Source organism: Egretta garzetta, unplaced genomic scaffold, assembly GCF_000687185.1.
Source record: "Egretta garzetta isolate BGI_Z169 unplaced genomic scaffold, ASM68718v1 scaffold365, whole genome shotgun sequence".
NCBI lineage: Eukaryota > Metazoa > Chordata > Aves > Pelecaniformes > Ardeidae > Egretta > Egretta garzetta.
In genome coordinates this window covers 2068443-2093863 of record NW_009259602.1, presented here as the reverse complement: position 1 = coordinate 2093863, position 25421 = coordinate 2068443, and the positions used below count along the sequence as shown (strand labels likewise).

The window sequence follows — 25421 nt, the reverse complement described above, 5'->3', positions numbered from 1 at the left end:
CTTTCCCTGCGCTGCTCCCCATCCCTTCCCTCTGCTCCAGCTCCAACCCTCTGCCTCTAAATGTTTTTCCATCAGACGTGCACAAGAGCATCCTGTGGGCCCCGGTCAGAAACAAGTAAATGAGCCATGAGCTGCCTATGCAATGAGATGGAGATAAACCGTTCTTGAGGGACACACTTCATTTGCAATAGGATAAGAGAGATTTGGTAAGGTCAAGCTTGCTACGGAGGGCAAAGGGGTGAGAGCATCTGGATACTTCAGTAGCTGCCAGCTCAGCTTCTGTCCCTATTTGTTTTTTTCCTTTCCTATACGGTCATTCACCATGCTTGACATTTCCAGACCCACGTTTTGCAAACACAAACTCATTTGCCATTCAAGGCCGGCACCACTCAGCTGATTTCCAGAGCCTGATGCCCCATCCATCAGCCCTGGTCCTACCTCCCGCCCTGCCCTCCTGATGGCAAGCGACGGCCGAGCCTCTGATGCTGCCTGGCAAGAGGCCAGCACAGCCAGGAAAAGGGGTGGAAACCCCTGCTCTTGGAGATGACCTCAGACGGCTCCTTCTCGCCATGTGCTTGCACACAAGTGCTAACGCATTTACCTTTTCAAAGATCAGACTGAAGAAGAGAAACACTGTTCAGGTCTGAGAACTCAGGCACGTGAATGGCTCTGTAGTGGGTGCACAGGCATTCGGTGTCAGATCCAAGGATTTCTCACTGAGGCGTACTGAAGCTGACTTTTGCCTAAGCTAGGAAAAATTTTAAACAGTCTGAGCACAGCTATGGTATACATACCTGACCTTGCCTTGGCTGCTAGACAAAGCTGGTGGGGCTAGTGCTTACACCAAATAGTTTCACAACCGCCTCGCCTCTCCTCTCCCTGTGCAGTTACTCTTCCTTATCTGCAGTGCTGGCTGGTACTTTTGCAGGCTAGAAGATAGCTTTCCAACACACTGAGAGCAAGGGGCCATTAGGAAAATAACTCACACCCGTCAGCAGATCCTGTTTAGTGGGGGACTCCAAGCCCTGGTGCGCCTCGTCCTAGCCTCCTCCATCTGCACAAACACCATTTTGTAACCACTTTCAGGCAAGATCAGGGTACCCGGTGAACACAGGAGGGTGTGAATCGAAGAGGTGGGTGCAAAGAGCATCTCCCTCATTACCTCCTATTCCACTGCCAATGATTTTTTTCCCCTCCCTACACTGGAACAACTGCACTCAGCATTTTGCCCTCTGTCTCAGTCCACCTCCTTTATGCCAACCAGCACAACCTGAGGCACAGAGAAGAGCATCAAAAATCATGCCAAGGCTAATTGCAGGTACACCAATCCTGGCTGCCTGAATTCTTCCCCCTCTTTCCGTCTGGCTTTTAAAGCACCCACCAAAAGTCAATATTCTGTTTCATGAGATCTCAGAAAAAGTAGGCCCTGAGGGTCTGCAGCCAAAATTAATGAACTTTTACAGAAGAAAAATCCCCAGGCTTTGCTCAAACCACAGCAAATTCTGCAGCAGCACCAGGCAATTACAGCGGAGATTTTCTGACTTCTACTACAGGGCTGCAACCACTAAATATGTGCTGTTAAATAACAACACTTAGCAATTCTATGGCACTCCATATTTTCAAAGTGCTAGGCACACATTAGCTAATTGAATACAAAGGGGTTCCCTGGGAGACAGCACTGGAGGAGTTATTAGAGGATGAAGTCACTCTTGGGTTGCTGTGCTTCATGCGGCACTCGACCCGCATTCTCGCTTTACAGCACCAGGCAGAAGCTATGGAGTGACCCAAACATTTAGATCACTGGGAGAACGTGGCTAATAAAAGCCACGCAGCCAAGTTCTGTAATTCACGATTTTAAAGCCATGAGCTTGGATTTTCTGGCGTCGCTAGCTGTGAGTTACGACCAGGGGATTTACAGGCTGTAGTCTCCACTCCATTAGGAACACAAACCATAAGGTACAAGCGTATTACTCGGTGCAAGTCTCTTGACTTGCACGCTTAGATCGCCTGCCAACCGATCCCAACCAGGACTCGGCACCCACAAGCCCTCTCCCACCTCAGCCCATGCTGGCAACAGGGCTCCTGCCGGAGGGTGTCCGATGGAAATCCCCTTCCTGCCCTGCCCGCTTCACTCCGGCTCTGTAAGGTCACAGCAACGCGCTGCTCCTCACGTGGTCACAGCACAGGTAATGTCCAAAATCTTTGCTGCTTTGCCCCGCGGGGACTCCAGCCAGGAAATTACTGTGCCCACAACACAGAGGAGGAAACTGAGGCACAGAGCAAAGAAAGGCAAGCAATTACAAACCCGAGAGCGTGATTCAGCCCGAGAGAGACACGGATTACCAACACGCCTTACGATGAAAAGCATCAAAGCTAGCATTTGTATTTAAGCATGTAACTAATGAAACATCCTCCCAAATCTGCACCTAAGTGATCCACTCCCAGGCTAAAGTGGACCCCACAAATGATGCCTGGGTCTTCCCTTGCTACTGGCCCCACTGCCACCGATCACACCCTCCCTCCCAAGTCCGGGAAGCAGCTGGAGACTTCTACGTGGGAAGGGCCAGTCAAGCAGGGGATTATTAGTGTCCTAGCAGGCTGCCTGATAAGCAAATGTTTTTTAAAGTGTGAAGCTGCGAACCCTCGAGACTCCCCTGCACTGCCGTGCTGTGGTCTCACTTCAACGAGTGGCTCCTGGTAATTGCTCACCCCGCAGCGGCGAGACGGCCGGTTTGCTATTCAGCCCTCTGCATCAGCTACTGAGCTCCTTCCAGCTTTATTGATTTAGCTGGTGATATCGTTCCGCATCCCATTTGTGTGCGCAGAACCTGGCTCCCTGACTCGATTCTTATCACCTTTTTAATAACCTAGATCACCTGGGAAGCAGGGAGACAGCGACCACTACCTGCACACTGGAGACAGGTATAAAGATGGGCTCATTTAATTTTTTAATGACTTCAAGACCTTCCCACACCCTGCTCAACCTCACCCCGTCCCCAAGCCCCTGGAAGGAACAGAGTTTGCTCAATTCAACCTACACTGACAGTAAGATGTCCCCCTCCCTCCTCTCGCTTGCTCTTTCACACACATGGTTGTCTTCCTCTCTTAGTTACTGCAAGGGCTTTATTAGATTTTTGGATCTGCTGATGAGCAGCCTCCAAAACACCCTCGGAGGCTGTCATTGCCCAGTGCTCAGGAGGAGAAACTCCTGGTGCTGTAAGCTCAGCAGGCTGTGCTGACCTCTTTCCCCTTGGTCCCAGCCAAGGATCCGGCCCTCTGCCGGCAGCGAAGGCTCATTTACACCAGGCACAAGCTTGCCATGGGTCCAGAACACACTGTGCTGTTCCTTCTCTATTTTTATGTGGGATGGGAAGAATAATACTGGGCCAAGGCTTCCATTTCTCTGTTAAGCCCTCACTCTGGCAAAACTTCCATTTCAAGAGTATTTGGTGCTTAGAAAAGCTGTCACCCTCCAAACACAGAGTTTCAATTCCCACATCGAGACTGCCTGGCAGCTTTTACGCAGGAGCCAAACTTCCAGCCAGTGCTGAAGTCAGCACAGCTCTAGTGACTTCACTGCTGACATCACTGGATGCCAGTGTGCATCATTATTCACCATTTTAGGGTTAACTAGAGGAGATGAAGTATCTCAGCTCTTGGTTCTTTGGGCAAACAAAACTCTCTCCAGGGAGTCTTTGGACTACACTTAGCCCAAAGGGGCAGAAGGTACCGTCCTGGTCCTATTTACACTGAGCACATCTGGTATAACTGCTCTGCAGTTACTCCAGGTTTTTCACAGTTCAGGCATGAACAACATGGTGATATGGAGAGGGGAGCAGAAGGACTACCCCCTCCAGGGACACCCAAACAAATGGCTAAAACATGGATTCCTCACAAGAAGCTTGAGAAGACCTTGGGCTCCTGTGTCACTGAGGTCCCCTGCAGTGCTCTCTGCGTGGAGAGATCATCAACAGCAGCAAGAGTACGAGAAGGAAGAAAAATGTGCAAATCAGCAAAGGACACAAAACACAGATTAAAGTGAATGACTTTCCCAGGGGACTGGTGGTACCTCCCATCCTCCTCCATAACAGAGGCATGCCAGGAACCGCCACCCGAGCATCACTACCGGCCTTGTGTATGGCTGCATGCTCATTGCGTGACTGGGACATTTGGCCCCCTGCAATAGTCAGTTCTTCACATTCTGGCACCAGTGACCAATTTCTCCCCTGAGATCATCAGACGTCCTCTGTTAGAGATGGAGAAGTGGAGAAAATACCAGCCCCCGTTGCCCTCAGGGCTGAGCTGCTGAGTCTGTTAATCATTCCTAAGCTCCTCTATGAACACATTTATTTATTTACTCAAGTGGACAATATTATGTTAAGTGCTTTATGGTTTTCTTGAAAGGCTCGGTTTATTTATAAACTATTTGAAAGAGTCAATAAGTTTATAATGGGCCACATGTAAAAATCAATTTCTCTGGAAGAAAAAAGTCATCACAGCAACAAATTGTGGCCTTCGAGTAGGTAAGTGGGAGATCTACCCAAGGCACTGTTATTTGGCCATTCATGTAGTTAACGAGGAACTGTGATCTCCATGAACTTGGGGACAATTTAGGGGAATTGTCCATAAATAATCTGCTTGCTCTTAGAAAGCTGACGCATCACACAAGCATCAGTGTGCCATATGCTAGTAAGGATGGGTCTTTTACCTCCTCATGCAAGGAGAGCTATTAAATTTTGGAGGCTGTTCTTCAAACGAGAGCACTTTAGGAAAATACATTGCCCACATCCGTAGTGAAAGCAATTTACTTCAACTTCTCCGCAGGGAGCCTGAGGTTTGAAGAGTGGCAGATCCTCAAAGAGGTCAAATGCTAATGTTGGGACCTGAAAAGCAGAGCTCTTGGAAAACAAAGAGTAGGAAGTCTGAAAGACAAATAGGACAAGACAGCATGAGGGCAGAGGAAAAGAGAGAGGTTTGCTCTCACATCAGAGGGCCTGGGCTGTATCCGAGAGAATGATTTACTCAACAACTGGAAATCAAGCACAGAATGGCCTCTGAACAACGCATAAAGAAGACCCAGACAGGTAAGGTAGCGCAGGCAGCAAAATGCAGGGAGGTACAGTAGTTATTGCTTCATCTAAATCCTCCTTTTCTCGTGCTAACTAGAATGAGGAGAAATTGCTTTGGCATCCTTGCAAAAACCTGAAAGGCCTACCACATGCCACTGAAAATATGAACCATAAATCCAGGGAATGATCGGGGCTCTACAAAAAGGTTTGCATCAGCTACTGGGAATCAGGAAGGCTGGCTGGACTGCAAGAAAAAATTTGTCAAAGCCTAACAAGAGAGTCCGCCTTCTTCACTTGTGCAAGGGACAGCGACGGGGCGTGCGGCCAGCAGACCCGGTGCAGCGAGAGGCCAAACACCACGGCCCATGCTGGAGCTCTCACCGCAGAACCAGACGTGGGAAGAAAAGGTCATTTCACCAAGAGAAGGTAATTTCACAAGGCAGGACTAAAAACCTCAGCTCCATAGCCCCAACCAAAGACTATCCCACAGTCTACTTTCCCTCTGCTTTACATCATTCCCTCCTTCTGAAGGATGTTACCGCAATGGCAAGCTACCGCTGAAACGTGAGATGTTGTCTGGGTGCTTTGGGCACTCGTTTCCCCTCCAGTTCCAACGGGGCACCCAGAGCGACAATTCAGCTTTGAAAACCTCATCCTATATGAAGACCAACCTCTTTATAAATCACTAACAAAGAAAAAGAAACAGGAAACAAGAAAACCAAACCCAAACTGATTTATCTGGTCTCTGGAAATTGAATATGGCAGCTGTTTTATCAGCAACAACACCTCCGCAAAATATTGTCAGGGAACAAAACTGCATCCAATGAATAGAGCATCTGACTCAAGGCACTAGTAAAACTCTTTTACACCTTCCTTCTTACAGTAATAATTTTAATTGTTTCAATTATTTCCATCTAATCTCCTTGATAAATGTTTTGAAATTTAAACCCAGCCTGAGGTCCATACGTTATATGGGAAAAAAAAAAAAAGAGAGAGAGGAAAAATTTAAAGACAAAAACAACAACAAGCTAGATAGAATTAACAAGCTAAAAGAATCAATTGTAGCATGGGATTTGGAGGCATCCAACACCCCTCCTGCTCTGCGCTGCTGATTTCAAGGATTTCCAGCACTAGGAGGAACATTTTTTTCTTTGCACAGCAGCCTGTTTGCAATGTTCTATTTATGCACTGGCATTATTTGTATTGTTACTACCACTACTACAACAATATATTATTATGGAGCACACCGTTGCCCCCTCACACGGCCGTAAGCTATGTGGATACGCAGAACCCCTGTGCCCTGCCGGGGAGCTGGGAAGGGGCGATGAGCAGCTCCGAGCTCATCCCAGCTCCACACAAATGAGGGTGCAGGGAGCAGCTGGCCTCTGGGTCAGCATTTGCCATTGGGCATCGGGAAATTTCAGCCCTCCCAGAAGGGTAAGCCCCAGCGCAAGGGACTTTGTCACCATGTGGCGATGCCATGAAGAAACTTGGGTCAAACTGAGATTTATTTTTCTTTTTTTTTGGCAAGGGGACTAAGGACAAGGGGTGCTCAGTTGCCATATGCAGATGATGGATGTGGGGAAGAAAAATGCAGCAGATCTGCCCTGTTCTGCGAGTTTCATTAGGACTCCTGAAAAATTTGTTCAGCTTCTGTTGCTGACAAAAAGGGTCCCTTGAGCTGGCTGAAGGAGGCTGATAATGAATTCACACGCAGTAAATTAGCCTGTAGATATTTTTACAGCAGGCTGCTTGCCTCAGCTCCGATGGAAATGCATTGGGGGCCGAGGACTTCCTCCTCATTTGCTCCCGCAATCTCCTGCCAAAGGCTAGCATCTGCTTTCACGCGCCGCTCTGCCTCCCTGCTGAATGGCGGGGCGAGCCGTGCTGACGCTATCTGCAGTCATCAGGCTGGCTACGGAGGAGCCGTCACCCCCGAACTGCTCTCCCCATGGACCACTGCCAGGAGAGTTGCAGCCACTTGCCTCCATCTAATGCTCCGCAGAGAGAAGAGCTGCGACACACAACTAGCTGTCGGCTGGGATGTGCTTATTAAATAAAACTAATGCTAGAAGACAGAAACAGAATTCCCCTCTAGTGCTGCAGGGCAGGTGTTTAATTCAGCATTTTATACCCTATTCTCTTCTTTTTTTTCCTGAAATATTTTTCCATCTCCAAGTAGTTTAATGCTATGCAGCCTGTCTATTCCCCTTCTGATGGGTTGTCCCTCCATTTAAAGCCATCTTTTTGCTTGCTCCCCTTGACAGCAGTTCACTATGATTTTATCTTTTCTATTAGGCAGTGATTGCAAAACCTCAGAGGGTTCATTAGGAGCTTGATAATCCCTCCAGATTTATTAGTCTAAATTGCTCACTCCCATCTCTCATCCCCATTTAAATATTACTAATTTCCTTAAACATCTCTTCCATCTGCCCAGGTTTTGCCTGATGTCACCTTCCTTTAACAGTCCCTGCCAAAAATCCAGTTAGTTCTGCTGAGGACTGATCTTTTGGACGAAGTGGTAAAATAACCTGGGTAAACAGATTAATATCCTGTGAGAGAGAATGGCAACAAAACTCATTTTTTTCCTCACCTGCCTCAGCTGCCGTAACTGCATTACACTAGATGAATGGGTTTCCAAGACAAATTTCACCTCTTGACCTCAAGCAAATGCTTAATCACACCCATGCTCTAAACTACTGCGGTGGTGGTGGTGAGCTTAATTTTTATAGTTATTTCTGTTGTCCAAGCACCATCCAGGAGCATGGACTCCACCATGCTGGTGATGTGCAAATAGAAATCCTTTACAATGTGCATGGTCCCAGTTCTTGCGGTGCACAGTGACTGCTGGGACTGGGGAGGGCAAGTGGAAGAAGAAACAGTTGTTGGGACCAGGGGGCAACAAGGAAACTATTTGCTGGGACTGGGAAATGACCGGAGTGGTTTAGTGTTGTGAGCAGGATTGGATGGGGACAGCCACCATCCCTTACCAGCTCTACCAGCAGCACCAGCACAGTGACGCTCTGACTTGGGGCTGGCAATGGGGGTAAGAAATCACAAAGCAGCGGCCACTGCCTTAAGACAAGTGACCTTCACCCCTTCCTTTTGCTTTCCTGCCCAGTGCTGATCATTTGCATGCGGATAAACAGGAGCAGTGAAGCTGGTTCTTGCTTGGACTGATATTGAGCAAGGTTAGGACCTATGGATTGAGTGCTAAGCAGGAATCGGAATGCTATTAGTTCAGGTAGGAAGCTCGTGGCTTTTTCTATTTTTTGCGGTTTTCTTCTTTTCTGGCATCTCCTTTCCCCATCCCTTTTCCATTCTCTGTCCCAGTTGCTCTCTTGGCTTTCAACCCCTCCATTTCCCTCCTTCCCCCCCCTCCTCTCCACTCCAGCTCTCCTGCCTACACATTTGGCTCCATCCATTCCCGTCTGTCTCCCACCCAAACACAAAGCATGATTCAGCTCTCAGCTTTCCTGGCACACGTACACCCTGGCATAAATATTAATAGAAATTAGAGAATATGAGTATCATTTGGGGTTGGAAGGCACCTCCACTTAATCATCCAGCCCATCCTGCTGCGCTCAGGTTTCCATCATCCCCACACCAGCATTAACAGGTAGGTATCTGGACTCCCTGGCAGTAGCATTTCCCCCACGCCACTTGGCAGCCTGTTCAAGAGCCTTGTAGCTGCTGCAGCAAGAGAAGTTTCTCTGATGTTTATTTTGGGTTTCCCCCTGCTGCTGCCTAAGCCCATTACTCCTTGTTTAGCACAGTACTTGGGGATTTAACCACACGATTCCCCCATTAATGTTATTAGTAGCTATAAAGCCAAATCACCAGGGGCCATGCTGAAGATATACCCCGCTCTGCCTCTCAACATTTATGGTATCATCCTTCCTTTGTCTTACACAGCTGCTCTCAGAGGCACAGTGGAAAAGCACGGGGCCACGTTGCCCTCTGCTCGCACGCCTCAGCACAGCTCGCCCTTCTCCTGGTGCGGGGAACGGATTTGGGGGCTGACACCTCCAGTGCAACCCTCCTGAGCCCTCCACCAGGACCACCCATCTGCTGGTGCTTCCCAAGGACTTGCACATCTCATGGCACTAGCTCCAGCTGCAATGTCTACAAATCCAGCCTTTGGCAGCTGCACAGAATCGATCGGTGCTGCCGGGCACCCGTTGGCTTTCACCTCCCAAAGGCCAGGGCAAGACTTTCCCTGACTGATGCTCAGGTTTGCAGGGGGGCACCCCTCCTTGCCTCCCTCTCCCTCCACTGTGAATCCCCTGCTCCACAAGCACGTGGGTCTTCCCAACACTCCCACGGGCCGGGGAGATCAGCTCCCATTAACATGACTCTACACGCACACGGGAGAAAAGCCGAGAAAAACGTCTTACCAGATTAGTGAAGATATACGTGTAATAGGCAGACGCCATTCCCAGTTCAGCTGCCTGTGAAGGAGAGGAAAGGAGATTAGACCAGAGCCTGACAATCTTCAATCTTCACTCTGGCAAGGCAGAGACTGGGCCACATTTGCTTTTTCATCCTTATCGCTCCGTGCAAGCGCTGCTGTCTTCCTGCAGGCGCGGAAGGGTGGGACACAGCAACACAATTTGACCCGTGAAATTAAAGTCTGGGGAACCAATTTTCCAGCAGGACTGAGCCTACCTCTGAGGCATCCTCTCCGCGACAGCCCTGGCAAAGCATCTGCACAGGGGCTGCCTGGTAGAGAGAAACCACCCAACACTGCACGAGCCGCAGCTCCAGACCCCTGTGACCCTCCCTGCTCCCTCGGTGCAAGGTGACATTCGGGGATCTCTGCACATGGCCCTATCCTGTGGGTGTATCCAGCCAAGGACAACCTGGAAGGAAGATGTCCATTGGAAGCAAAAGATTTTGCACCCCAACAGCAATGGCCCGTATAGAACCTGGCAAGGCAAGGTTGGGTCCTGCAGCCCCAGCCCGAGGCCTCCGGAATCCCTTGGGATGAGGAGTCCCTTGGGTGTACTGTGTGTTTGGAGGAAAGCGAGGTTGGCTGAAGTTTGTTGCTTTGTTAATGGATGCTGCTCTTCTGTTCAGCTCTCAATACCTTTTTGACCACAATGAGGGAAAGCAGCAGTTGAGAGAGCTCAGGGCTCGTCTCCTTTCACTACAAACAATGTGATGCAGAGAGCAAGGCAGAAAAAGCTCTTCTGGAGTTACAGAAAAAGGACAGTCATCCCAGTGGTGGTTTTCCCAGATGTATCAGTCAGATTTGGGCTCCAGTCCTGCAAATTAATTAGGATGAATGAAACCTAGTAACTCAGCCTGCTCTCCAGAATTTCAGCAGGGTTGCGATGGCCACAGAAATAGAAAAAAAAAGAGGGTAAAACTATATGGAGATGCAGAGAGAAGGATAGGTATTTCCATGGGATGATCTGTTCTAGAGATCATAGACCAGATCATTGAAGTTCTTTTCCAAAATTTTAAATTATCAGTAAACAAAGAGTTGGTTGTGGGAACAGATGCTCAGGAAAGTGGGGGATTAATCTGCAGATCCTCCCAAAAGCCTATGTTTCACTGCCAAGCACAGCTGGTCTCAAATGATGCTTCCGGACCTTGGCAAAGAGGTTTTCCCATCACCCCAGACCACACAGAGGAACTGGAGGCAGGGAGGGAAGGACCAGAGGCAGCAGCTCCTTACTTGGTGTTAGTCCCTTTCCATCTCCCCCAGAAGCTGGAGGATAGCAACAACAAAAACTGAGGGAAGGAAAGACACAGCGAAGGGCAGGCCCAGATTGCACATCTCCCTATTCCTGCCTATTCTTTACTTATTTCTGTACAAAACTGAGGTCACCACCATTGCAAGTGGGAGTGGACACAGACAGAGGAGAAAGCTTGAGATGCTCACAGGTGACTGACGGTGGCTTAGGCCTGGCTGTGCCCAGCCCTTCGGTGGCACATTGTCACCCTGTCCCTTGCACAGGTGGCAAAATGGACACAGCAAAGTCATTTGACCAAAAGAGCACCACAACTCCAGAGGAGGCTGCCGAGCTGCCTTTCAGCCAGCTTTCCAGACACCTGCCTCATCTTTAAGCCCTGCACAATAAAACCTGGCACCCATTTCCCTCTCTTCTCCCTTCCCGGGGACAGCGATAATGTCAGCAATACCGCTGACCCACTTTGAAGTCAGTGCATTTGATTTCAAGGGCAGAAAATCAAAGCGAGCAACAAAGCGCTTCCTGCGAGCACCGCTCCCATCCATTTAACGTACCCGCTGGCAGGTGGGCGGCCGGGACGGGCTGGTAATCGAGGAAGCAGCCATGTGTCTCCAGACCATATGTGGAGGGTAAGAGAGGAGAAATTGCAATTTCTCTCATTGTCCGAGGCCAGGACTGGTCTCCTGAGACAGCTCTGACACAAGGCACTTTCAAATCAATACTGCATTTTTTGTGCTTTTGGTGGCCTGTGGGCAGGGGCCAAGGATATACCCATTTGCTCACCACAACCTCACCCCCTACTCTGGTTGCACCTCTATAAAGAAAATACTTTCCAGCGTCCCAAGGTGCAAGAAGTCGCCAGATCAGAAGCTCATTATTTATTACCTTCTATTCCTACAGTCCTCTAGCCGGGAAGGCTACATCAGGTTTTAGCGAACTGCTGAAAAATCGTGGCAATCTCTGACATCTTTATCAGTCGTGGCAGAAGGATGCTGGGGCTGGGGAGACAGACTGCAGGTGCCCGAAGAGCACTGCTGTGTGCCTGTGGGAAGTCACTATAGCAACAGAGGAGGGGGACAGCCTTCAGCAGCCAGGCAGCACGCAACAGGGACCAGAAGAAAGAGGGCGGGGGGAAAAAAAATCCCACATCACACCAAAAAAAAAACCAAACCCCAAACCAAAAAAATCCAAACCACAGAGGGGATCAAAAAAACCAATCCCAAACCCACCTATTCAGAAATGCAAAATTGCAAGCAGTGGAATAAAAATCTTGGGCGGGGAGGGGGAATAATCAAAACAGCACTAATTGTTTCTGCTGGGTGTCACCAGGGATAAATCCGATACAGTCAAGACCTCTGACTGACTGACTCCCTGATACTACTACCAGGACCCCGTGTGTAACGCCTGCACCAACAGCCAAGGGGGGACCCCATTGCTTGGATCCTGCCTCCATTCAGGGAAGCGCTTCTTGTTCCTTCCAGGATGTGGGAAACTATACGCAACTTCAGACTCCATCTGGAGCCACTGCTCAATTTTGAAGTCGACTATCAAAACAAATGCTAAAAACTGCAGTAAGAGACCATTTAAAAATAAACATGATTAAAATAAAATCTCGGTTAATAGGAAAATAAAAAAGGAAGCAAAAAGTTAGAAATGTACTTGGAGAAAAACAAAGGAAAAAACCATGGCACTGATTGACTGATTTCAGAGTGCTAAGCAGCCCTCCACAGCTGTTTGATGGCAACAGGAGCCACAAGCACGCACCACTTCTAGAAAGCAGACACATCAGCTCAGAGCAATTAAACCATTGCTTCTATAGATACAGTCCTGGAAAGAGAGAGCAAATTATTTCCCCCAGAAACTCCATCAGTGGCAATTCCCCTCTCAGCAGAGACCATTTCCAGTGTTGCTGCAGGCATTTTTACACTCCATTATCATACAACATCTGCACGTGCATGCTCATGTACTGCACACAGTATCTCATTCAGCAGAAACAGCCTCGTGTACAACGCTGACACTTAATAAGACACTTACCTTCTGCAAAATGGTATGAGACATGGAAGCGTTGGCATGTACAATGATGGTAGCTGTTTTGTCATCTCGGATCTCTTTTAGGAGAGGGGTAGGATCGCGGCTGTCATCTAGCATCCGAACTGAGAGCGTGTCCTTGGAAATGAGGAACTGCCGAAGCAACTTCTCTAGGTTTAAAAGGCCTTCAAATAAAAGGGAGAAAAAAAAAAACCCAGGTACTTTTAAAGTTTATGCTTGCTTCAAAAAGCACTTCTCCCATGGCCCATAGTCATCCCTGGTAGGAAGCAGTCCTGCCATTCTGTGTCTATGCGCTGCAAAGGAAAGGATTTGGGGCTGCAGCACAGGCTTGGGCCAGCAGCGAATGGGAAATGATGGAGCTACTCTAGCTGTTCTCCAGGCAAAAAGCAGCCCCAAAGGCCTCTTGGGAAGAGATAAGATCCCCGATACAAATTCGCTCAGGACCCTAGAGTCCAGACAAGTTCTCCATTCTCTTCCTGCATGCAGGGTAGTTTTGGTTATCGCTGGTTGCTGGAGGATGATTCCCCCCCCTACTGCATTACTAGCTCCCAAATTAAGCCCCCTGCATGGCATAACTTGATAGACCTTGGAGCACTCTGATGGGGAGCTGCTATCTTCCAAGGGCACATGCCCCAGGGATGAAAAGCTCTGCCGAGAGCCAGACAAAGCAGAGATCGTAGCAAAAATACAACATTAGGCACTAGAAAAATTGTGAAGAAAACCCTGTGAGTACGGTCCTCGCACAGTGCAGAATTACTTGTGGACTGGGGATTCCGAGGGCAACACAGAAGCCAATAATAAAACAAGCCAGCGTATCTGGTGCTTTATGGAGAAGTCAGAGAGTAAAGTAGGACAAGTCCAGCGGCTTGACCACTGGGCAAGGTCTGTGGAGACCCATCTTCCACCTCCATGTCAAAGCCCTCCTCCCTCTTTCTGCCCTAGCATCTGCATTTCTGCCTCCCCATGCCCCCACTGAGCCCTCCGAGTGCCCCAGCACAGTGCAGCCCTCCGGGCAGCGTCTGGACGTGATCAGCCATGGGAAAGAGCCAGGACTCTGGCTACCTCAGCACTCCCCATGCAGTCTGCAGGACCCAGCTCTCCCTTCAGATGGGAGCTGAAGAAAAGAACAATTAGTGAGCACCCACATGGATGAGTCCTGGCGTCCCTGGACTTGTGCCCTATTGCCTTTGGCACTTCTGAGTGAAGTTTCTTCCTGCAGCTAGCTCGTTGCAAGGGCTCCTTTCAACATGGCTTCCTTGGTGTCTAATAAGACGTCAAAGCTCCTGCTGCACCTTTTCTTAGTCAAGAAAGCATATTTGATCGAGTCTGACTCTTCTATCTAGCTGCTGAGTTTCATCAGGAAATAACCTCCTGTCAAGTTTGATTGACCAGAGAGACCACCAGATGCGATCGTTAGCAAGACACAGACAGCTAGCATGGTCACCCATCCCGTCACCACAGCAAGACAAGCCAAAAAGCAGGGGGAAAGCTGAACTGAAGGAAGCTGAAAAGAACAGAACTATCAGCAGAATCATGTTCCAACTGGTGGAGGGGCAAAACCCATCCTCAAGCCAGAGCTCTACTCTTAATCTACCCGTACTTTTGACTGCATGAAACCGCTCATTCACCAGAAGGCCAGGGGCTGGGGAGCGATACAATGTGATGTGATTAGTGTTAGAGCACACTGCTTTCAAGGACTCCCAGCACTCCACAAAGGTAACAAAGCAGTGCATTAAAAGGGATACATCCAAGATGAGGAGCCTCTCATCCATAGTGAGAGTTTTTCAGCAAGCTAAGTTTGCACTGAGCTCTTTACAACGCATTTGCCTCTTACCTTTTCCCTGAGTACAGGTAAGAACTCAGCAAGGGACTATAAAACCAGCAGTGGCCAGGACTGCTCTGGATCACACCGGCTTCTTTTGCTTTCTCACTAGCCAGTGCATTCACTCTGTGTACAGGACACACGGGCTAGCTCAGCTGAACAGTAAATTTTACCTAAGCCCTTCATTTGGTCCTTGCGAGGTTTATTTTCACCTTATTCTACATCTGCAAGGGATCAGACTGCAAGTAACAGTCCTGAGAATACCAAGTTTACTTACAGCTCACCCCAGCAAAATCTGCTACTGCAAAACTGAGGAAGATTTTAAGAGCAGTTTACTAACTTTATAGAAGTCTTACATGAAAAAAAAAAAAAAATAGACATGGGAACTTACCCCTTTTTTCCCCACAATGATTTAAATGTCCCAGCATATAACACTGTAAGAAGTGGATGTTTAGGAGGGGAGGCGGCACTAGATGCAGCTCCCCAGGCTCTCACTACCAAACCTGCACCCACTTTAAGCCAGTGATGAGGGCTGAGGACACCTCACCGCTGAGGCCAGGACCCACCATTGCTGCCACTGCAGCCCGGGGACTGAAGCCCCCAGGACTATCACTGAACGTGAAACACTTCTGCCCTTGGAGAGCGCTCCCAGGCACACATCAGGGCGAAGCACGGGCTGGCAGCAGGGAATGCTTGCACTGCAGTCGGTACCGAGCGCTGCCCCGCGGCGCTCCGCTTTGGGCAGACCTAAAGGAAAAGGGAAATTCACAGAAAGGGGTGGGTGTGCGGAGGGCAATCTTCAGCCATCCCCTTTGGAAATGTGCATTTTCTATTTAATGTCCTTCAGAAATAAAATTAGATCCTGCTCCTTAATGCCAAAGATTGTCTATCTCAGCTGTAAGTTGATCTTGCAAACTGGAGAGCATCCCTCTGCAGCGGCCATGAGTTTGGGATTCACATCAGACCCTCAGCTTCCTCTTCACTCTTCTCTTTGCTGACTACATCTGCACCTCCGTTGCTGCCTTCTTCTCCAGCCCACAGCTCCCTGGGCACGATCCCAGATTAGAGAGCCACCCTGGCCTCTGTGGTGAGGAAGGCAGAGCCCAGCTGCTGAGTTTCTAAAGCACATCAGGCATAGAGAGGAGGAAGTGGGACCAGGGAAAAAAGGAAGCGTTTGATCTCCTTTGGCTGGAGGAAATTATCATTTCCAGCACGTTAGATCCTACCTGTAGCCTCATCAGGCCTCCCTGCTTGCAGCTCCTCTTGTCGTGTGGAGAAGTCTCTATTATCTGAAGAGATTCCTCTTTGTTTGATGACGAGAGATGTGAGATGTTGCTGCTGACACATTGGCACTTCAGAAGTTTGGCTCCACAGGCCAAACGTGAGCAAGGGCTTCTAGACCCCTCCTGGCAACTTTGAAGTGCTAAAGTGAGGAGTACCGTGCGCGGAGAGGCTGCATCAGGCTGCTTGAACAGTCCTATGGGGACCATAGGTACACATAGAGGCAGGTCAGTGGTCTGATCTGGCCAGTGGGAAGTCCTGACCTTGCTTATTTTATTTTTCTTTCTCTTATGCAAGCATTTGGAGCTGGCAGGGGTAGACCACCCCCAGGCTCCCTGCCGATATGGCCTCCCCTCCAGAGTACCTGGCTGCCAGGGAACGCCCCTGGGAAGCAGGAAAGGCAGGACCTGAAGGCTTTTGTGAACTCCCACATCCTTGCTTATCGCTCTTGCCTGTGAAGCTACTGGAGAGAAGGAGATGGACTCCTTCTCTCTGAGCTCTCCTGACCAAGGACCAGGGGACCGGTGGTTCTGTTCATGGTTGCACAGGATTTGTGCAGGTGCAATTCTTGACCCCGATGGTTGGGAAGAGAAAAGGTGATTCCCATCAACCAGCCTTGCTTTTATATCAACAGCATTCCTTCAAACATCTCCCCATGGCCCTAGGGCGTGCACAAGCTTTTTGACCTCAGTGTCCTGGTCTCCTTCCTAAGCACAGGGTGATACTTCCTCCCCTCTGACACTCAGAGCATACAGAAAAGCTCCTGTGAAGTCTACACACCCCTGTATTTGTCAGAGGCTGCCTCTTTGGGTTAAGGCTTCTGTGGAATCACACGAAGCCTTCCACATTAGGACTTCAGAGCAATTCACAAACTAGCTACTTATTCCACACCACAGAGAAACTGAGTCACATCATCTTACTCTATTCATCATTGCATTACACTTAGGCTGGCCGAAGTCCATTGACTTTGAGGGTCATTTTCTGCTTCTGCCAGAAGAAATTTCAATCAGTCCCCAGAGGGAGGATGTGACTCCTTACAGTGATAGCATGAACGTGATGGGATAGGACCCAGGAGTCCCATTGCACAGCCTTGTACTTTAACTAAACCAGCTATGACTTTCCCTCCTGGGATCTAAATAATAACATCCCTCAAAGCAGCGTTTCCTCACTGATGAGCAGACAGCTCATATGCTCCCCTTATTTGCCTCCAGGGAACCTTCTGACAGCCTGAAGTGCCTCAAGTTAGTTGTTTAAGGACTGTGCTTAGGAGCCCTGCTTGTCCCAAGGGAAAATGAGGGCTTGTGCTCCTACGTGAACCTGGATTATGCCTTTTCTGCACTCTGTTGTAGTCAGAGCATGTTATGCTTCAAGCCTAGCTCAGATAAGGTCCTTACAGAGCACAAAGACCAGGATGCATGAAAGGCACCCATCCCACTGCTTACCTGGGTCTGGGAAGGACTCAGGTTGCACAGCACATCCTAAATATTGAGTTATCCAGGAATACCAGAGTAAAATAAACCGGACTGATTCAATTAAAAAGGTGTTATTTTAATGCAAGCGCTTTGGTTCCCAAGGTTTTGATCCAGTTAAATGAAGAATCATATTCCTACCAGGGAAGTATTAATATTCCAACGGGAGGCACCTGCATGTTTTGGCACGTAACTGAGGAGAAGGGCAGGGGTGTACAGTGGTGTGCTGGTGTGTATGAGTGCTCCATGCCAGGCAGCAGTGTGAGGACAGAGCTGTGAGCGTGCTGCACGGCAGGTGAGAAAACCTAATTATCTTGCATAATTTAGGGTCAGGTCCTCTGCTGGGGTAAATCTGAGCATGCTTACTGAAGGCAATTTACTGACTTACATCAGCTGAGGATGTGGTCTCCTCAGGGTACATAAAGAAAAAGGAAAATGCAAAGACACTCTTATTCCTTCTGTCCCTGTGCAGGAATCTGCCACAACACTGCGTTACTAGCACAGCCGGTGGTGTGAAGTTTGCCCAGGGCCGGCTGGAAAGGATGCTGCCTTTCCTTGGTACCTGGCCCCATGGTCAGAGACTGCTCTAAGGTCTTGCCAGAATCCCCAAAGCCACCACTGGATCCATGTGCCTTTTCAAAGCCCCCTCTTCTAAGCTTGCTTGTACGGTGAACTCTAGTGCTAATGAATCTGGCTACAGGATAAAACAAGCAAAATAGATGTGGCTGCTACACACCAGCTACCTACATACACGCTGACCTTAAAAAGCAGAGGACACGCTTTACTCTCTCTAAGCACTATGAAGCAGAGCCTGCTCCTGCCATGGTAGAAGAGTTATGCAGACATGAATGCGGTCTTACCGAGGTGAATGCTCCAGCATCCAGATGCACAATTACCAGCAGATGTATGGCTGCAGAGCCCAAGAGGGTGTGCAGTGCATTGACTATTAATCAAGTCCTGCTTTTAGGCCACAAACTGCACGTGGGTTTGGGACAGACATATTTCAAAAAGCTTTACTTGCCTAAAATTATCTCCCGAAACAAGCCTAAGCCCGTTTTTTTTTTTTTCCCCATTTCAAAAACCCATCTGTGCAAGCAAAACAGTCTTCAGATTGTCAAACAGAAGGCAGGCAAGTCTCTCCCCCATCTCCTTCCCTCCTCTCACAAACACCTCCACGGGGCAACAGGGTGGAAAACCTGCCCTGCATGTCTCTGCTGTTTTTGGGCTGCTCCGACCGAGCGCCCGCCCGCTGCCAACAGAAGAGACCTCGCCACCACCACCAGGCAAGGTGAACGCCCTGGGGTGCAACAGCGATGCAGCTCTCACGCTGCCTGCGGGACCTTCTCCAACAGGCACCAGGCATGCGGGAGGAGATGGAACAGAAGGCTCTGGGAGCAGAGGGGCAGCCGAACCCAGCCTGGCAATGACTTACATTCAGCTTTGGCACAGATGAGGCAGGCAGTGGTGCAGTTAAAGAACTTCAGGATTCCTGCCACGGCCACGCTGATATCGGTGTTGCTGGGGTGGAGGTTGAGGGTGGTGAATCGCTGGAGCTGCAGCTTCAGGAACTCCTCCGGCGCCACTTTGAAGTGAGGAACCTAAGCGGGGAGGAGGGGAAAGAAAACATAATTAAAGAGGAAGGAGAAATAAAAACAAGTAAATCTACCATAAAAGACCTTTGGTGGGAAATGCACAGCAGGCAGAAAGTGAAATATCCCAATAAAACTGCAGAAGCATCACCGGAGTGAAGAGAGGAGGGTGGGATTTGTGCAACAGCAGAGGAAAATAATTATCGCAGCAACAAGAAGCCACGGGAAGGAGTGGATCAGAAAAAGTCTTGCTGAGCCACTCAGAGAAAGGCAACGGGGGCTGTGATTACAGCACAGGAAACCATTCCGGATGAGTTCAACCTAATTAGCTTGGGCACTAATTGTAGCTGGGCCCACACTTCATTTCGGGCTTGCTGCCCGGGTAAATACGGAGGATACTTTGCAGGCAGGCAAGGAGTTACAGAGCCCGTGCTGGAGACCCCCAGACCTCTGCCATGTGCTAGATGGATGAAGTGCTGCAAATCCCCCTCTGCCTGCCGTACTGATGTGTCGTCAGGTAATTAGGAGAGATGAAGAGAAGAACAAGATGACCCTGCGCTGGCAAGGCTCAGGAGAGAGAGGAACAGATGCAGCAGCCAGAAGCTTTGGGCTTTTTTGATCAGCAGAGAGGTAACAGGTGGCCATACGGCAGGCAAGCTCCGACGGGACTGTCACCACGAGCCCTAATAACGCTGTGCTTCTCATTAATAGAGCGGGAGCGGGATGCCGTTGCCCAGGGCGTTTGGGGAAGGGGGCGCAGGGAAGCTGTGCGGGGGACAGCCCGAAGGCTCCCTCCGAGGTGGCTCTGCTGCACGCCTGGCAGTTGCAGGTAGATGGAACAGGGGACAAACAGATCAAGCTCGGACACTGGGGTTTCAGTCAAACAAGGAGAAGAACTATTGTTTTCCTTTTGCTGAGTGAATTATTTGGAAGAAATAGAAGACAGAGAAAGGGAAACATCTGCTTCGGCTTCATTAGAGTTTTTCTTTCCCTCCATTATTAGTCCTTCCGGAAGCTCTCACCCCACACCTCCCTTCTCTCTCCTCTTGGGAAAGTCTATTAGTAGGTTGTGATGGCTGCTTTATTGACAGCATAAGCTGTTTGCTTAGCAATAGCAAAGTTAAAGAGTAATAAGCTGCTATCTGCCTTGATTCCACGCCGCAGCCCTCTCACAGGGAGAGAAGCAGACTGTAAGTGAAAGGCAAATTCCTTTAACCAGAGCAGACAGGGCAGCTCCGTACATGCGTGCTGATCACTCTCAGGAGCCAGATGGAACCCGAGACCTGCAGCAACAACCGCTAACAGAAAAAAAAGAGAGATGGAGACAGGGGTGAAGGCGGCCACCACCACAGCAGCTCCTGCAAGTGCCCAGAGCTGATCACGTCCCTGGCTCACAGCTCACCTGCAGTCCCGGAGCCCTCCTTTCCTTTCCCAGAGCTCTGCCTGGGCAGGAGGGAAGGAAATCTTTAGGCCAAAGGCACTAGAGGAGACACAGGAGACAAGTTCATCCCCCAGTTTTACCACAGGTGAACATCGGGCCAGTCACTCCACTATCTGGTGCCTCGGTGGCAAAATGGGGACACTCTCCTTTGCCTGATGGATCTGGCTGAGTGGCCAGATCACATTTAACACGGCGGCACCAACTGATGCTACTGTGATATAAATCACAGGGAGTTACTGCAGGTTTACATCACTAGGAGGGCAGCAGAGATCAAGCTTGAGAATCAAATACCTTAGAAGTACACTAGCACTCACTTTTCATTTCTGAAAAAAAAAATGAAGAGGCTTAGATCAGAGACTCAGACTGAATATGAATTTCAGGGGAAAAACACTTGCAATCTGTTACTGCAGAGTTGCCTTTGCCTGGGATGGAGCATATGTCTGGGACATTTAACTGGAGAAAGCACTACAAAATACTCTCAAGAGACCCATCCTGCTGTAGCCCAAAGCACTAGGTCTAAAAGATCTCTTCCATCTCTTCAACACTTCTGATTCTCAGGGAACAAAGAACAGCAGTCATTTGTGAATGCAAGTTATTTACAGTGCTCAGTTCCAGGCACTTCCCTCCTTGGAGGCCGGGCTCCAGAGAGAGACCACTAAATGGCTGAGAGATGTTATCTGGCTTTAAAGGGATGAACTACCCGAAGAGAACTCAATTTCTTTTCCCGAGAGCAGAGCCAGATCAGTGTAAGACGGTTCAAGGCTTATAAAATATTAAATCAGGCACATAATCAGGACACGGATAGACAGGGTTTGCATTGATGGAACAGCAGTAAACAGAAAGGGGTGCAGCTTTCCAAGTACGCACACAAAGTTATGTCACACCCAGGAGCTTTGGCTGGGATGTGCATCCACCGGGGCAAGCTGAGGTTTTTGCACCCCTCGGTCAATGGGACATGGTTGGACTAGATGACCTCTAGGGGTCTCTTCCAACCCAAAACATTTTAGGATTCTATGGTTTGTATTGGTGTTGCACACGAGGGAAGCTGAAGTAAAAGGTGGTACAGATGAAAACAAGGACATGGGAGGCAGAAAAGAGGGAGGAAATGGAAAAGGAAGAAGCTGCAAGAATATATGCATTAGGAGAAGGGGTGATAGACCAGGCTGTCAACTCTGCTCCTTCGAAGCCATGGGGGAGCATGGGAAGGACAATATAGCAGGTGAGTACAGCAAGAGATCTTTGCCAAGGATGTCCTGGAATTCAACAGGCACGTACCTCACTGCCCCTGTCTAATGACAGTAACATCCCCGCTCTGCCTTGCAGCTGGAACATGAGGACAGAATACGCTGGAGATGAGGAGGCATAGGGACGTCAGCTGGAGAGGGACTGGGGAGCGCGGGCAGAAAGGAGAGGTGTGCATACACAGAAACGGTGACTGAGAAACAGAGCACCAGGCTTGAACAAGAAACGCAAGAGGCAGATGCAGGCAAGGGAGAAGGCAGCGTAAGGCAGAGCTGGAAGCTGAGTCTGCAGCGAGCTGTGCGGCTGTGGCTGGGACTTGGCATAGATGCAAGAGTCTCAAATGAACCCCTTCGAGGCTGCAGAAAGCCCTTCTGCATGGGATCTGCACAGAAGGCGTTGCTGCTCGGTATAGTGGTAAATTAAAAAACCTAATCCACACTCACTAAATCACCAGCAAAATGCTGTGTTCCCAGGGAGCCCCGGCACCAGGCAGCAGCCAGCAGGAAGCACCGCTGCGACCAGAGCCCACCGAGAGCATCTTCAGTTTGAAGGACAATGTGCAAGGGGGCTGGGGAATGAGTCGGGATCTCTGTGGTGCCCCTTACCCATGGTGGGCAACTCCACTCTCGCCCCAGGCCTGCTGTGAACCACCAGGAGGAAGGGAGCCAGGGCTCCTGCGTTACCCTCCCAGCCCTGGGCAGCCACCGGGTGCGAGGGTGTTGAGGCCAAGTCAGTCAGTGCAAGGGCATACATTTACTCCAACACAGGACATTTTCACTTACCTCTTTCTCCCCACAGATATTGCTGATAATAGAGCTGGAGGCTGGGCTTGAGGAAGGTCCCAGGACACCTACCACTCCTTTTGGGAGAATCTGGCACACTGCGGACACCAGAGAGAGGAATCATGCATTAGACTTCATCCTCAATTTCCAGCTGACAGTCATGCTTACAGTACCTGCTGCACCTTTCTAAGCATATGGTACCACCTCCTTCACGCAACATACTCCCTGCCATCTACGTCCCCCTCAAATCCCTCTATTCTCTCTGAAGCTCTGTCACCCTGCCCATGACACCCTCCTCTGTCTTTCCCCAGCCGTTCTAAATCCCACCCGAACTCTCCCTAGAGCCCTCGTATCCTCATCTCTTGACTCAGGACTCTCTTATAACATACCTTTTTGGTCCCACCTGCTGTTCTCCAAGATAAAACATTAAGTGAAGTTTATGGAAGACGTTAAATGCAGCAGTGACCTAGCTTCAAAGCATCATCTAGCAGCAAACAAACTTGCATGAATTTCTTCCCTCATCCTCTGCAGAGCTCAGTGGCAATAATAAGGATCATATTACTGTTTTCCTTTTTTTTTTTTTTCTTTCTGGCAGTAGTTAATCTTCTGGCTCCATGCCACCAAGGTTAGCAGAACAATAAAAAGACCCTGACAAAATGAAGAAGTTAAATCTTTTCCCTCAAGCTGCCTGGGTTAAACCGCAACCTTTTGTCCTTTTAATTCACAGCACAAATTTAGCTGAATGGCACTCCAAGGACTACCCCTGCTGGTGTCACCTCCTGCTGCCATCCCAATCAGCCAGAGCAGCTTGTGCAGGCAAAGCCTCGCAAACAGAGGGCAAGAGCCCCTCGTGCCTGAATCCTCAGACTCCAAAAGGCTCGTCGGAATGTGTGCTGGCCATGGCTTATTCTGAAATACCTGCCTCAGCATCACCATGCACTCGGCTCCTTTCTCCCTGGACAGACAACTGGCATCAAGTCACTGCTTTCTGAAGAAAGAGGATACCGCGGGGGAGAAAGGAGGCACCGCAACTACTTATCAGTTCTGGCAAGGGCAAGCTCACAACATTTTCCTATGTAAAAACTAAACCACCGTATCACAAAGCTGAGATTTTAAAGATAGCGCCTCTTCAGTATCAAATGGCCGGTGTGTTTCAGAGCACCGTCCTCACTGCAGGTCCCTGCCTTACAGCTCAGACAAGCTCTTTGATGGTTGTAAAAAGTTATCTAGATTCAGCGGCTGGAGAAAAGGAGCAAGAAAATTTCAAAACCAGAACATATTTTTTGTAGAGAAGGGAATTCATCATCAAAACTGTCGTACTACGTATCAGAGCAGGTTTTCTACCTTTAAATCAAGACTGGATGAGAGCTTATACTGCGCTTGGGTGTTTTTTAGAACAGCAAGCTATGGGACTGAGCGTAGTGTTCAGCAAGTGGACGTCTACAGCCCATTTTCTGCAAAAGATAAGATCAAGGTGGTCATCTCTGGCCTTAGACTTCATAACTCTCCATAGCCTCATGACTGGAACACGAGACCAAAACTGGGGACTTAGTCTGTCACTTTGGGGAACTGTTTTTAGTTCTCTCCAAGTGTTACTTGAAGGAAAAACTCCATGTACGACTAGGTCCCTAATACATACTGATTGCTCTGACTTCTTACAGAAAGTGCCAATGATACGCAAACATCTTCTCTTGGGTTTTCCTTCCTTCCATGCTCTCTCACCCTCCACCACCTCAAACTGCTACAGAACGAGTGATATTTTTCTGTGGCATCTTCAAAGGAATCCAGCATTTGCTTTTCCTCTGTGCTTAAAAATTTACAGGCACTTACACCTCTTCAGAAGATCCTTTTAAATAAGAGCACCAGCTCTTCGAAAACCCTGCATGCTATCTCAGCAGCACTCATCAGTCCCTCTTAGCTGCACCAGACCCTCTGGGTGCTGTGCAGTTCGGCAGCTAGGAGGAAGGAGCTGCCTCAAGTCCTATTTATCCACAGGTCATCAGGGCAAAAGTCCTGGAGGGAATTTTGTTGTGTATGCAGGGGCAAGTTTGGTGAGGACTTTTCTTCTCATCTCCTGTATTGAGAACAAAAAGTGGGTTAAGTAGTCATGGCAACAGAGTTGCAACAACTGTCAGAAGAAAAAGACCTGGTTTATCACTGCAAGGGCAAAACATCCAGTAAAATTAAGGAAAATGAATGGAAACAAAGTGGAGGTGCCCGAGGCGAAGGTTTTGACCACGTTTGGAAAGCTGCTTCTCTTGTAATCCAAACACACTTCCTATTGCAGAGCATTACCTGATGCTGTTAGACACCACAGGGAGAAAGGGCTCAACCCTGCTGCCATTGTGGGCACTGCGGATTCAGACGAGCACTCGGAGGGATGTAGAAATGTCAGCCCTGTACCAAAAATTCATCCCCAGTAACTGCATGGACTATAACCACAGATACTGGTGTAGCCCCTGCCACTCAAATCTCTTCACACTTCAATGCACAGGGGCCATGTAGCTGTGTGCGCAACACATTTTTGATTGCTGCAGACCCAGATACCTCTGCCCAAGATCGTGTCCAATTTTTATGTATTTAGAATTCAGCACCTCAGGAAGTACTGGACCCTGAAGTGACATGCCCAAGTTCAAAACCTCTTTATCATGAGGTGGGACATCACAGAATCACAGAATCACAGAATCGTAAGGGTTGGAAGGGACCTCAGGAGATCATCTAGTCCAACCCCCCTGCTAAAGCAGGCTCACCTAGAGCATGCTACACAGGACTTCATCCAGGCGGGCTTTGAATATCTCCAGAGAAGGAGACTCCACAACCTCCCTGGGCAGCCTGTTCCAGTGCTCTGCCACCCTCAGAGTGAAGAAGTTCTTCCTCATATTCAACTGAAACCTCTCGTGTTTCAGTTTGCATCCATTGCCCCTAGTCCTGTCGCTGGACACCACTGCAAACAGACTGCTTCCATCCTCTTGACTTCC

The 25421-nt window shown here is 49.1% G+C and overlaps 1 protein-coding gene across 1 annotated transcript in view; it reads right to left on the bottom strand.

Moving 5' to 3' along the window:
* Positions 1-25421, bottom strand: part of GRIK4 (glutamate ionotropic receptor kainate type subunit 4) — a 139663-nt gene that overhangs the window by 49144 nt on the left and 65098 nt on the right. Inside the window, exons 3-6 of the mRNA XM_009638429.1 lie at positions 22444-22541; positions 18822-18987; positions 12803-12981; positions 9467-9520 (exon numbers count right to left, since the gene is read on the bottom strand). Coding sequence (XP_009636724.1) covers positions 9467-9520; positions 12803-12981; positions 18822-18987; positions 22444-22541 — 497 coding nt within the window. The remainder of the gene's footprint in view (positions 1-9466; positions 9521-12802; positions 12982-18821; positions 18988-22443; positions 22542-25421) is intronic.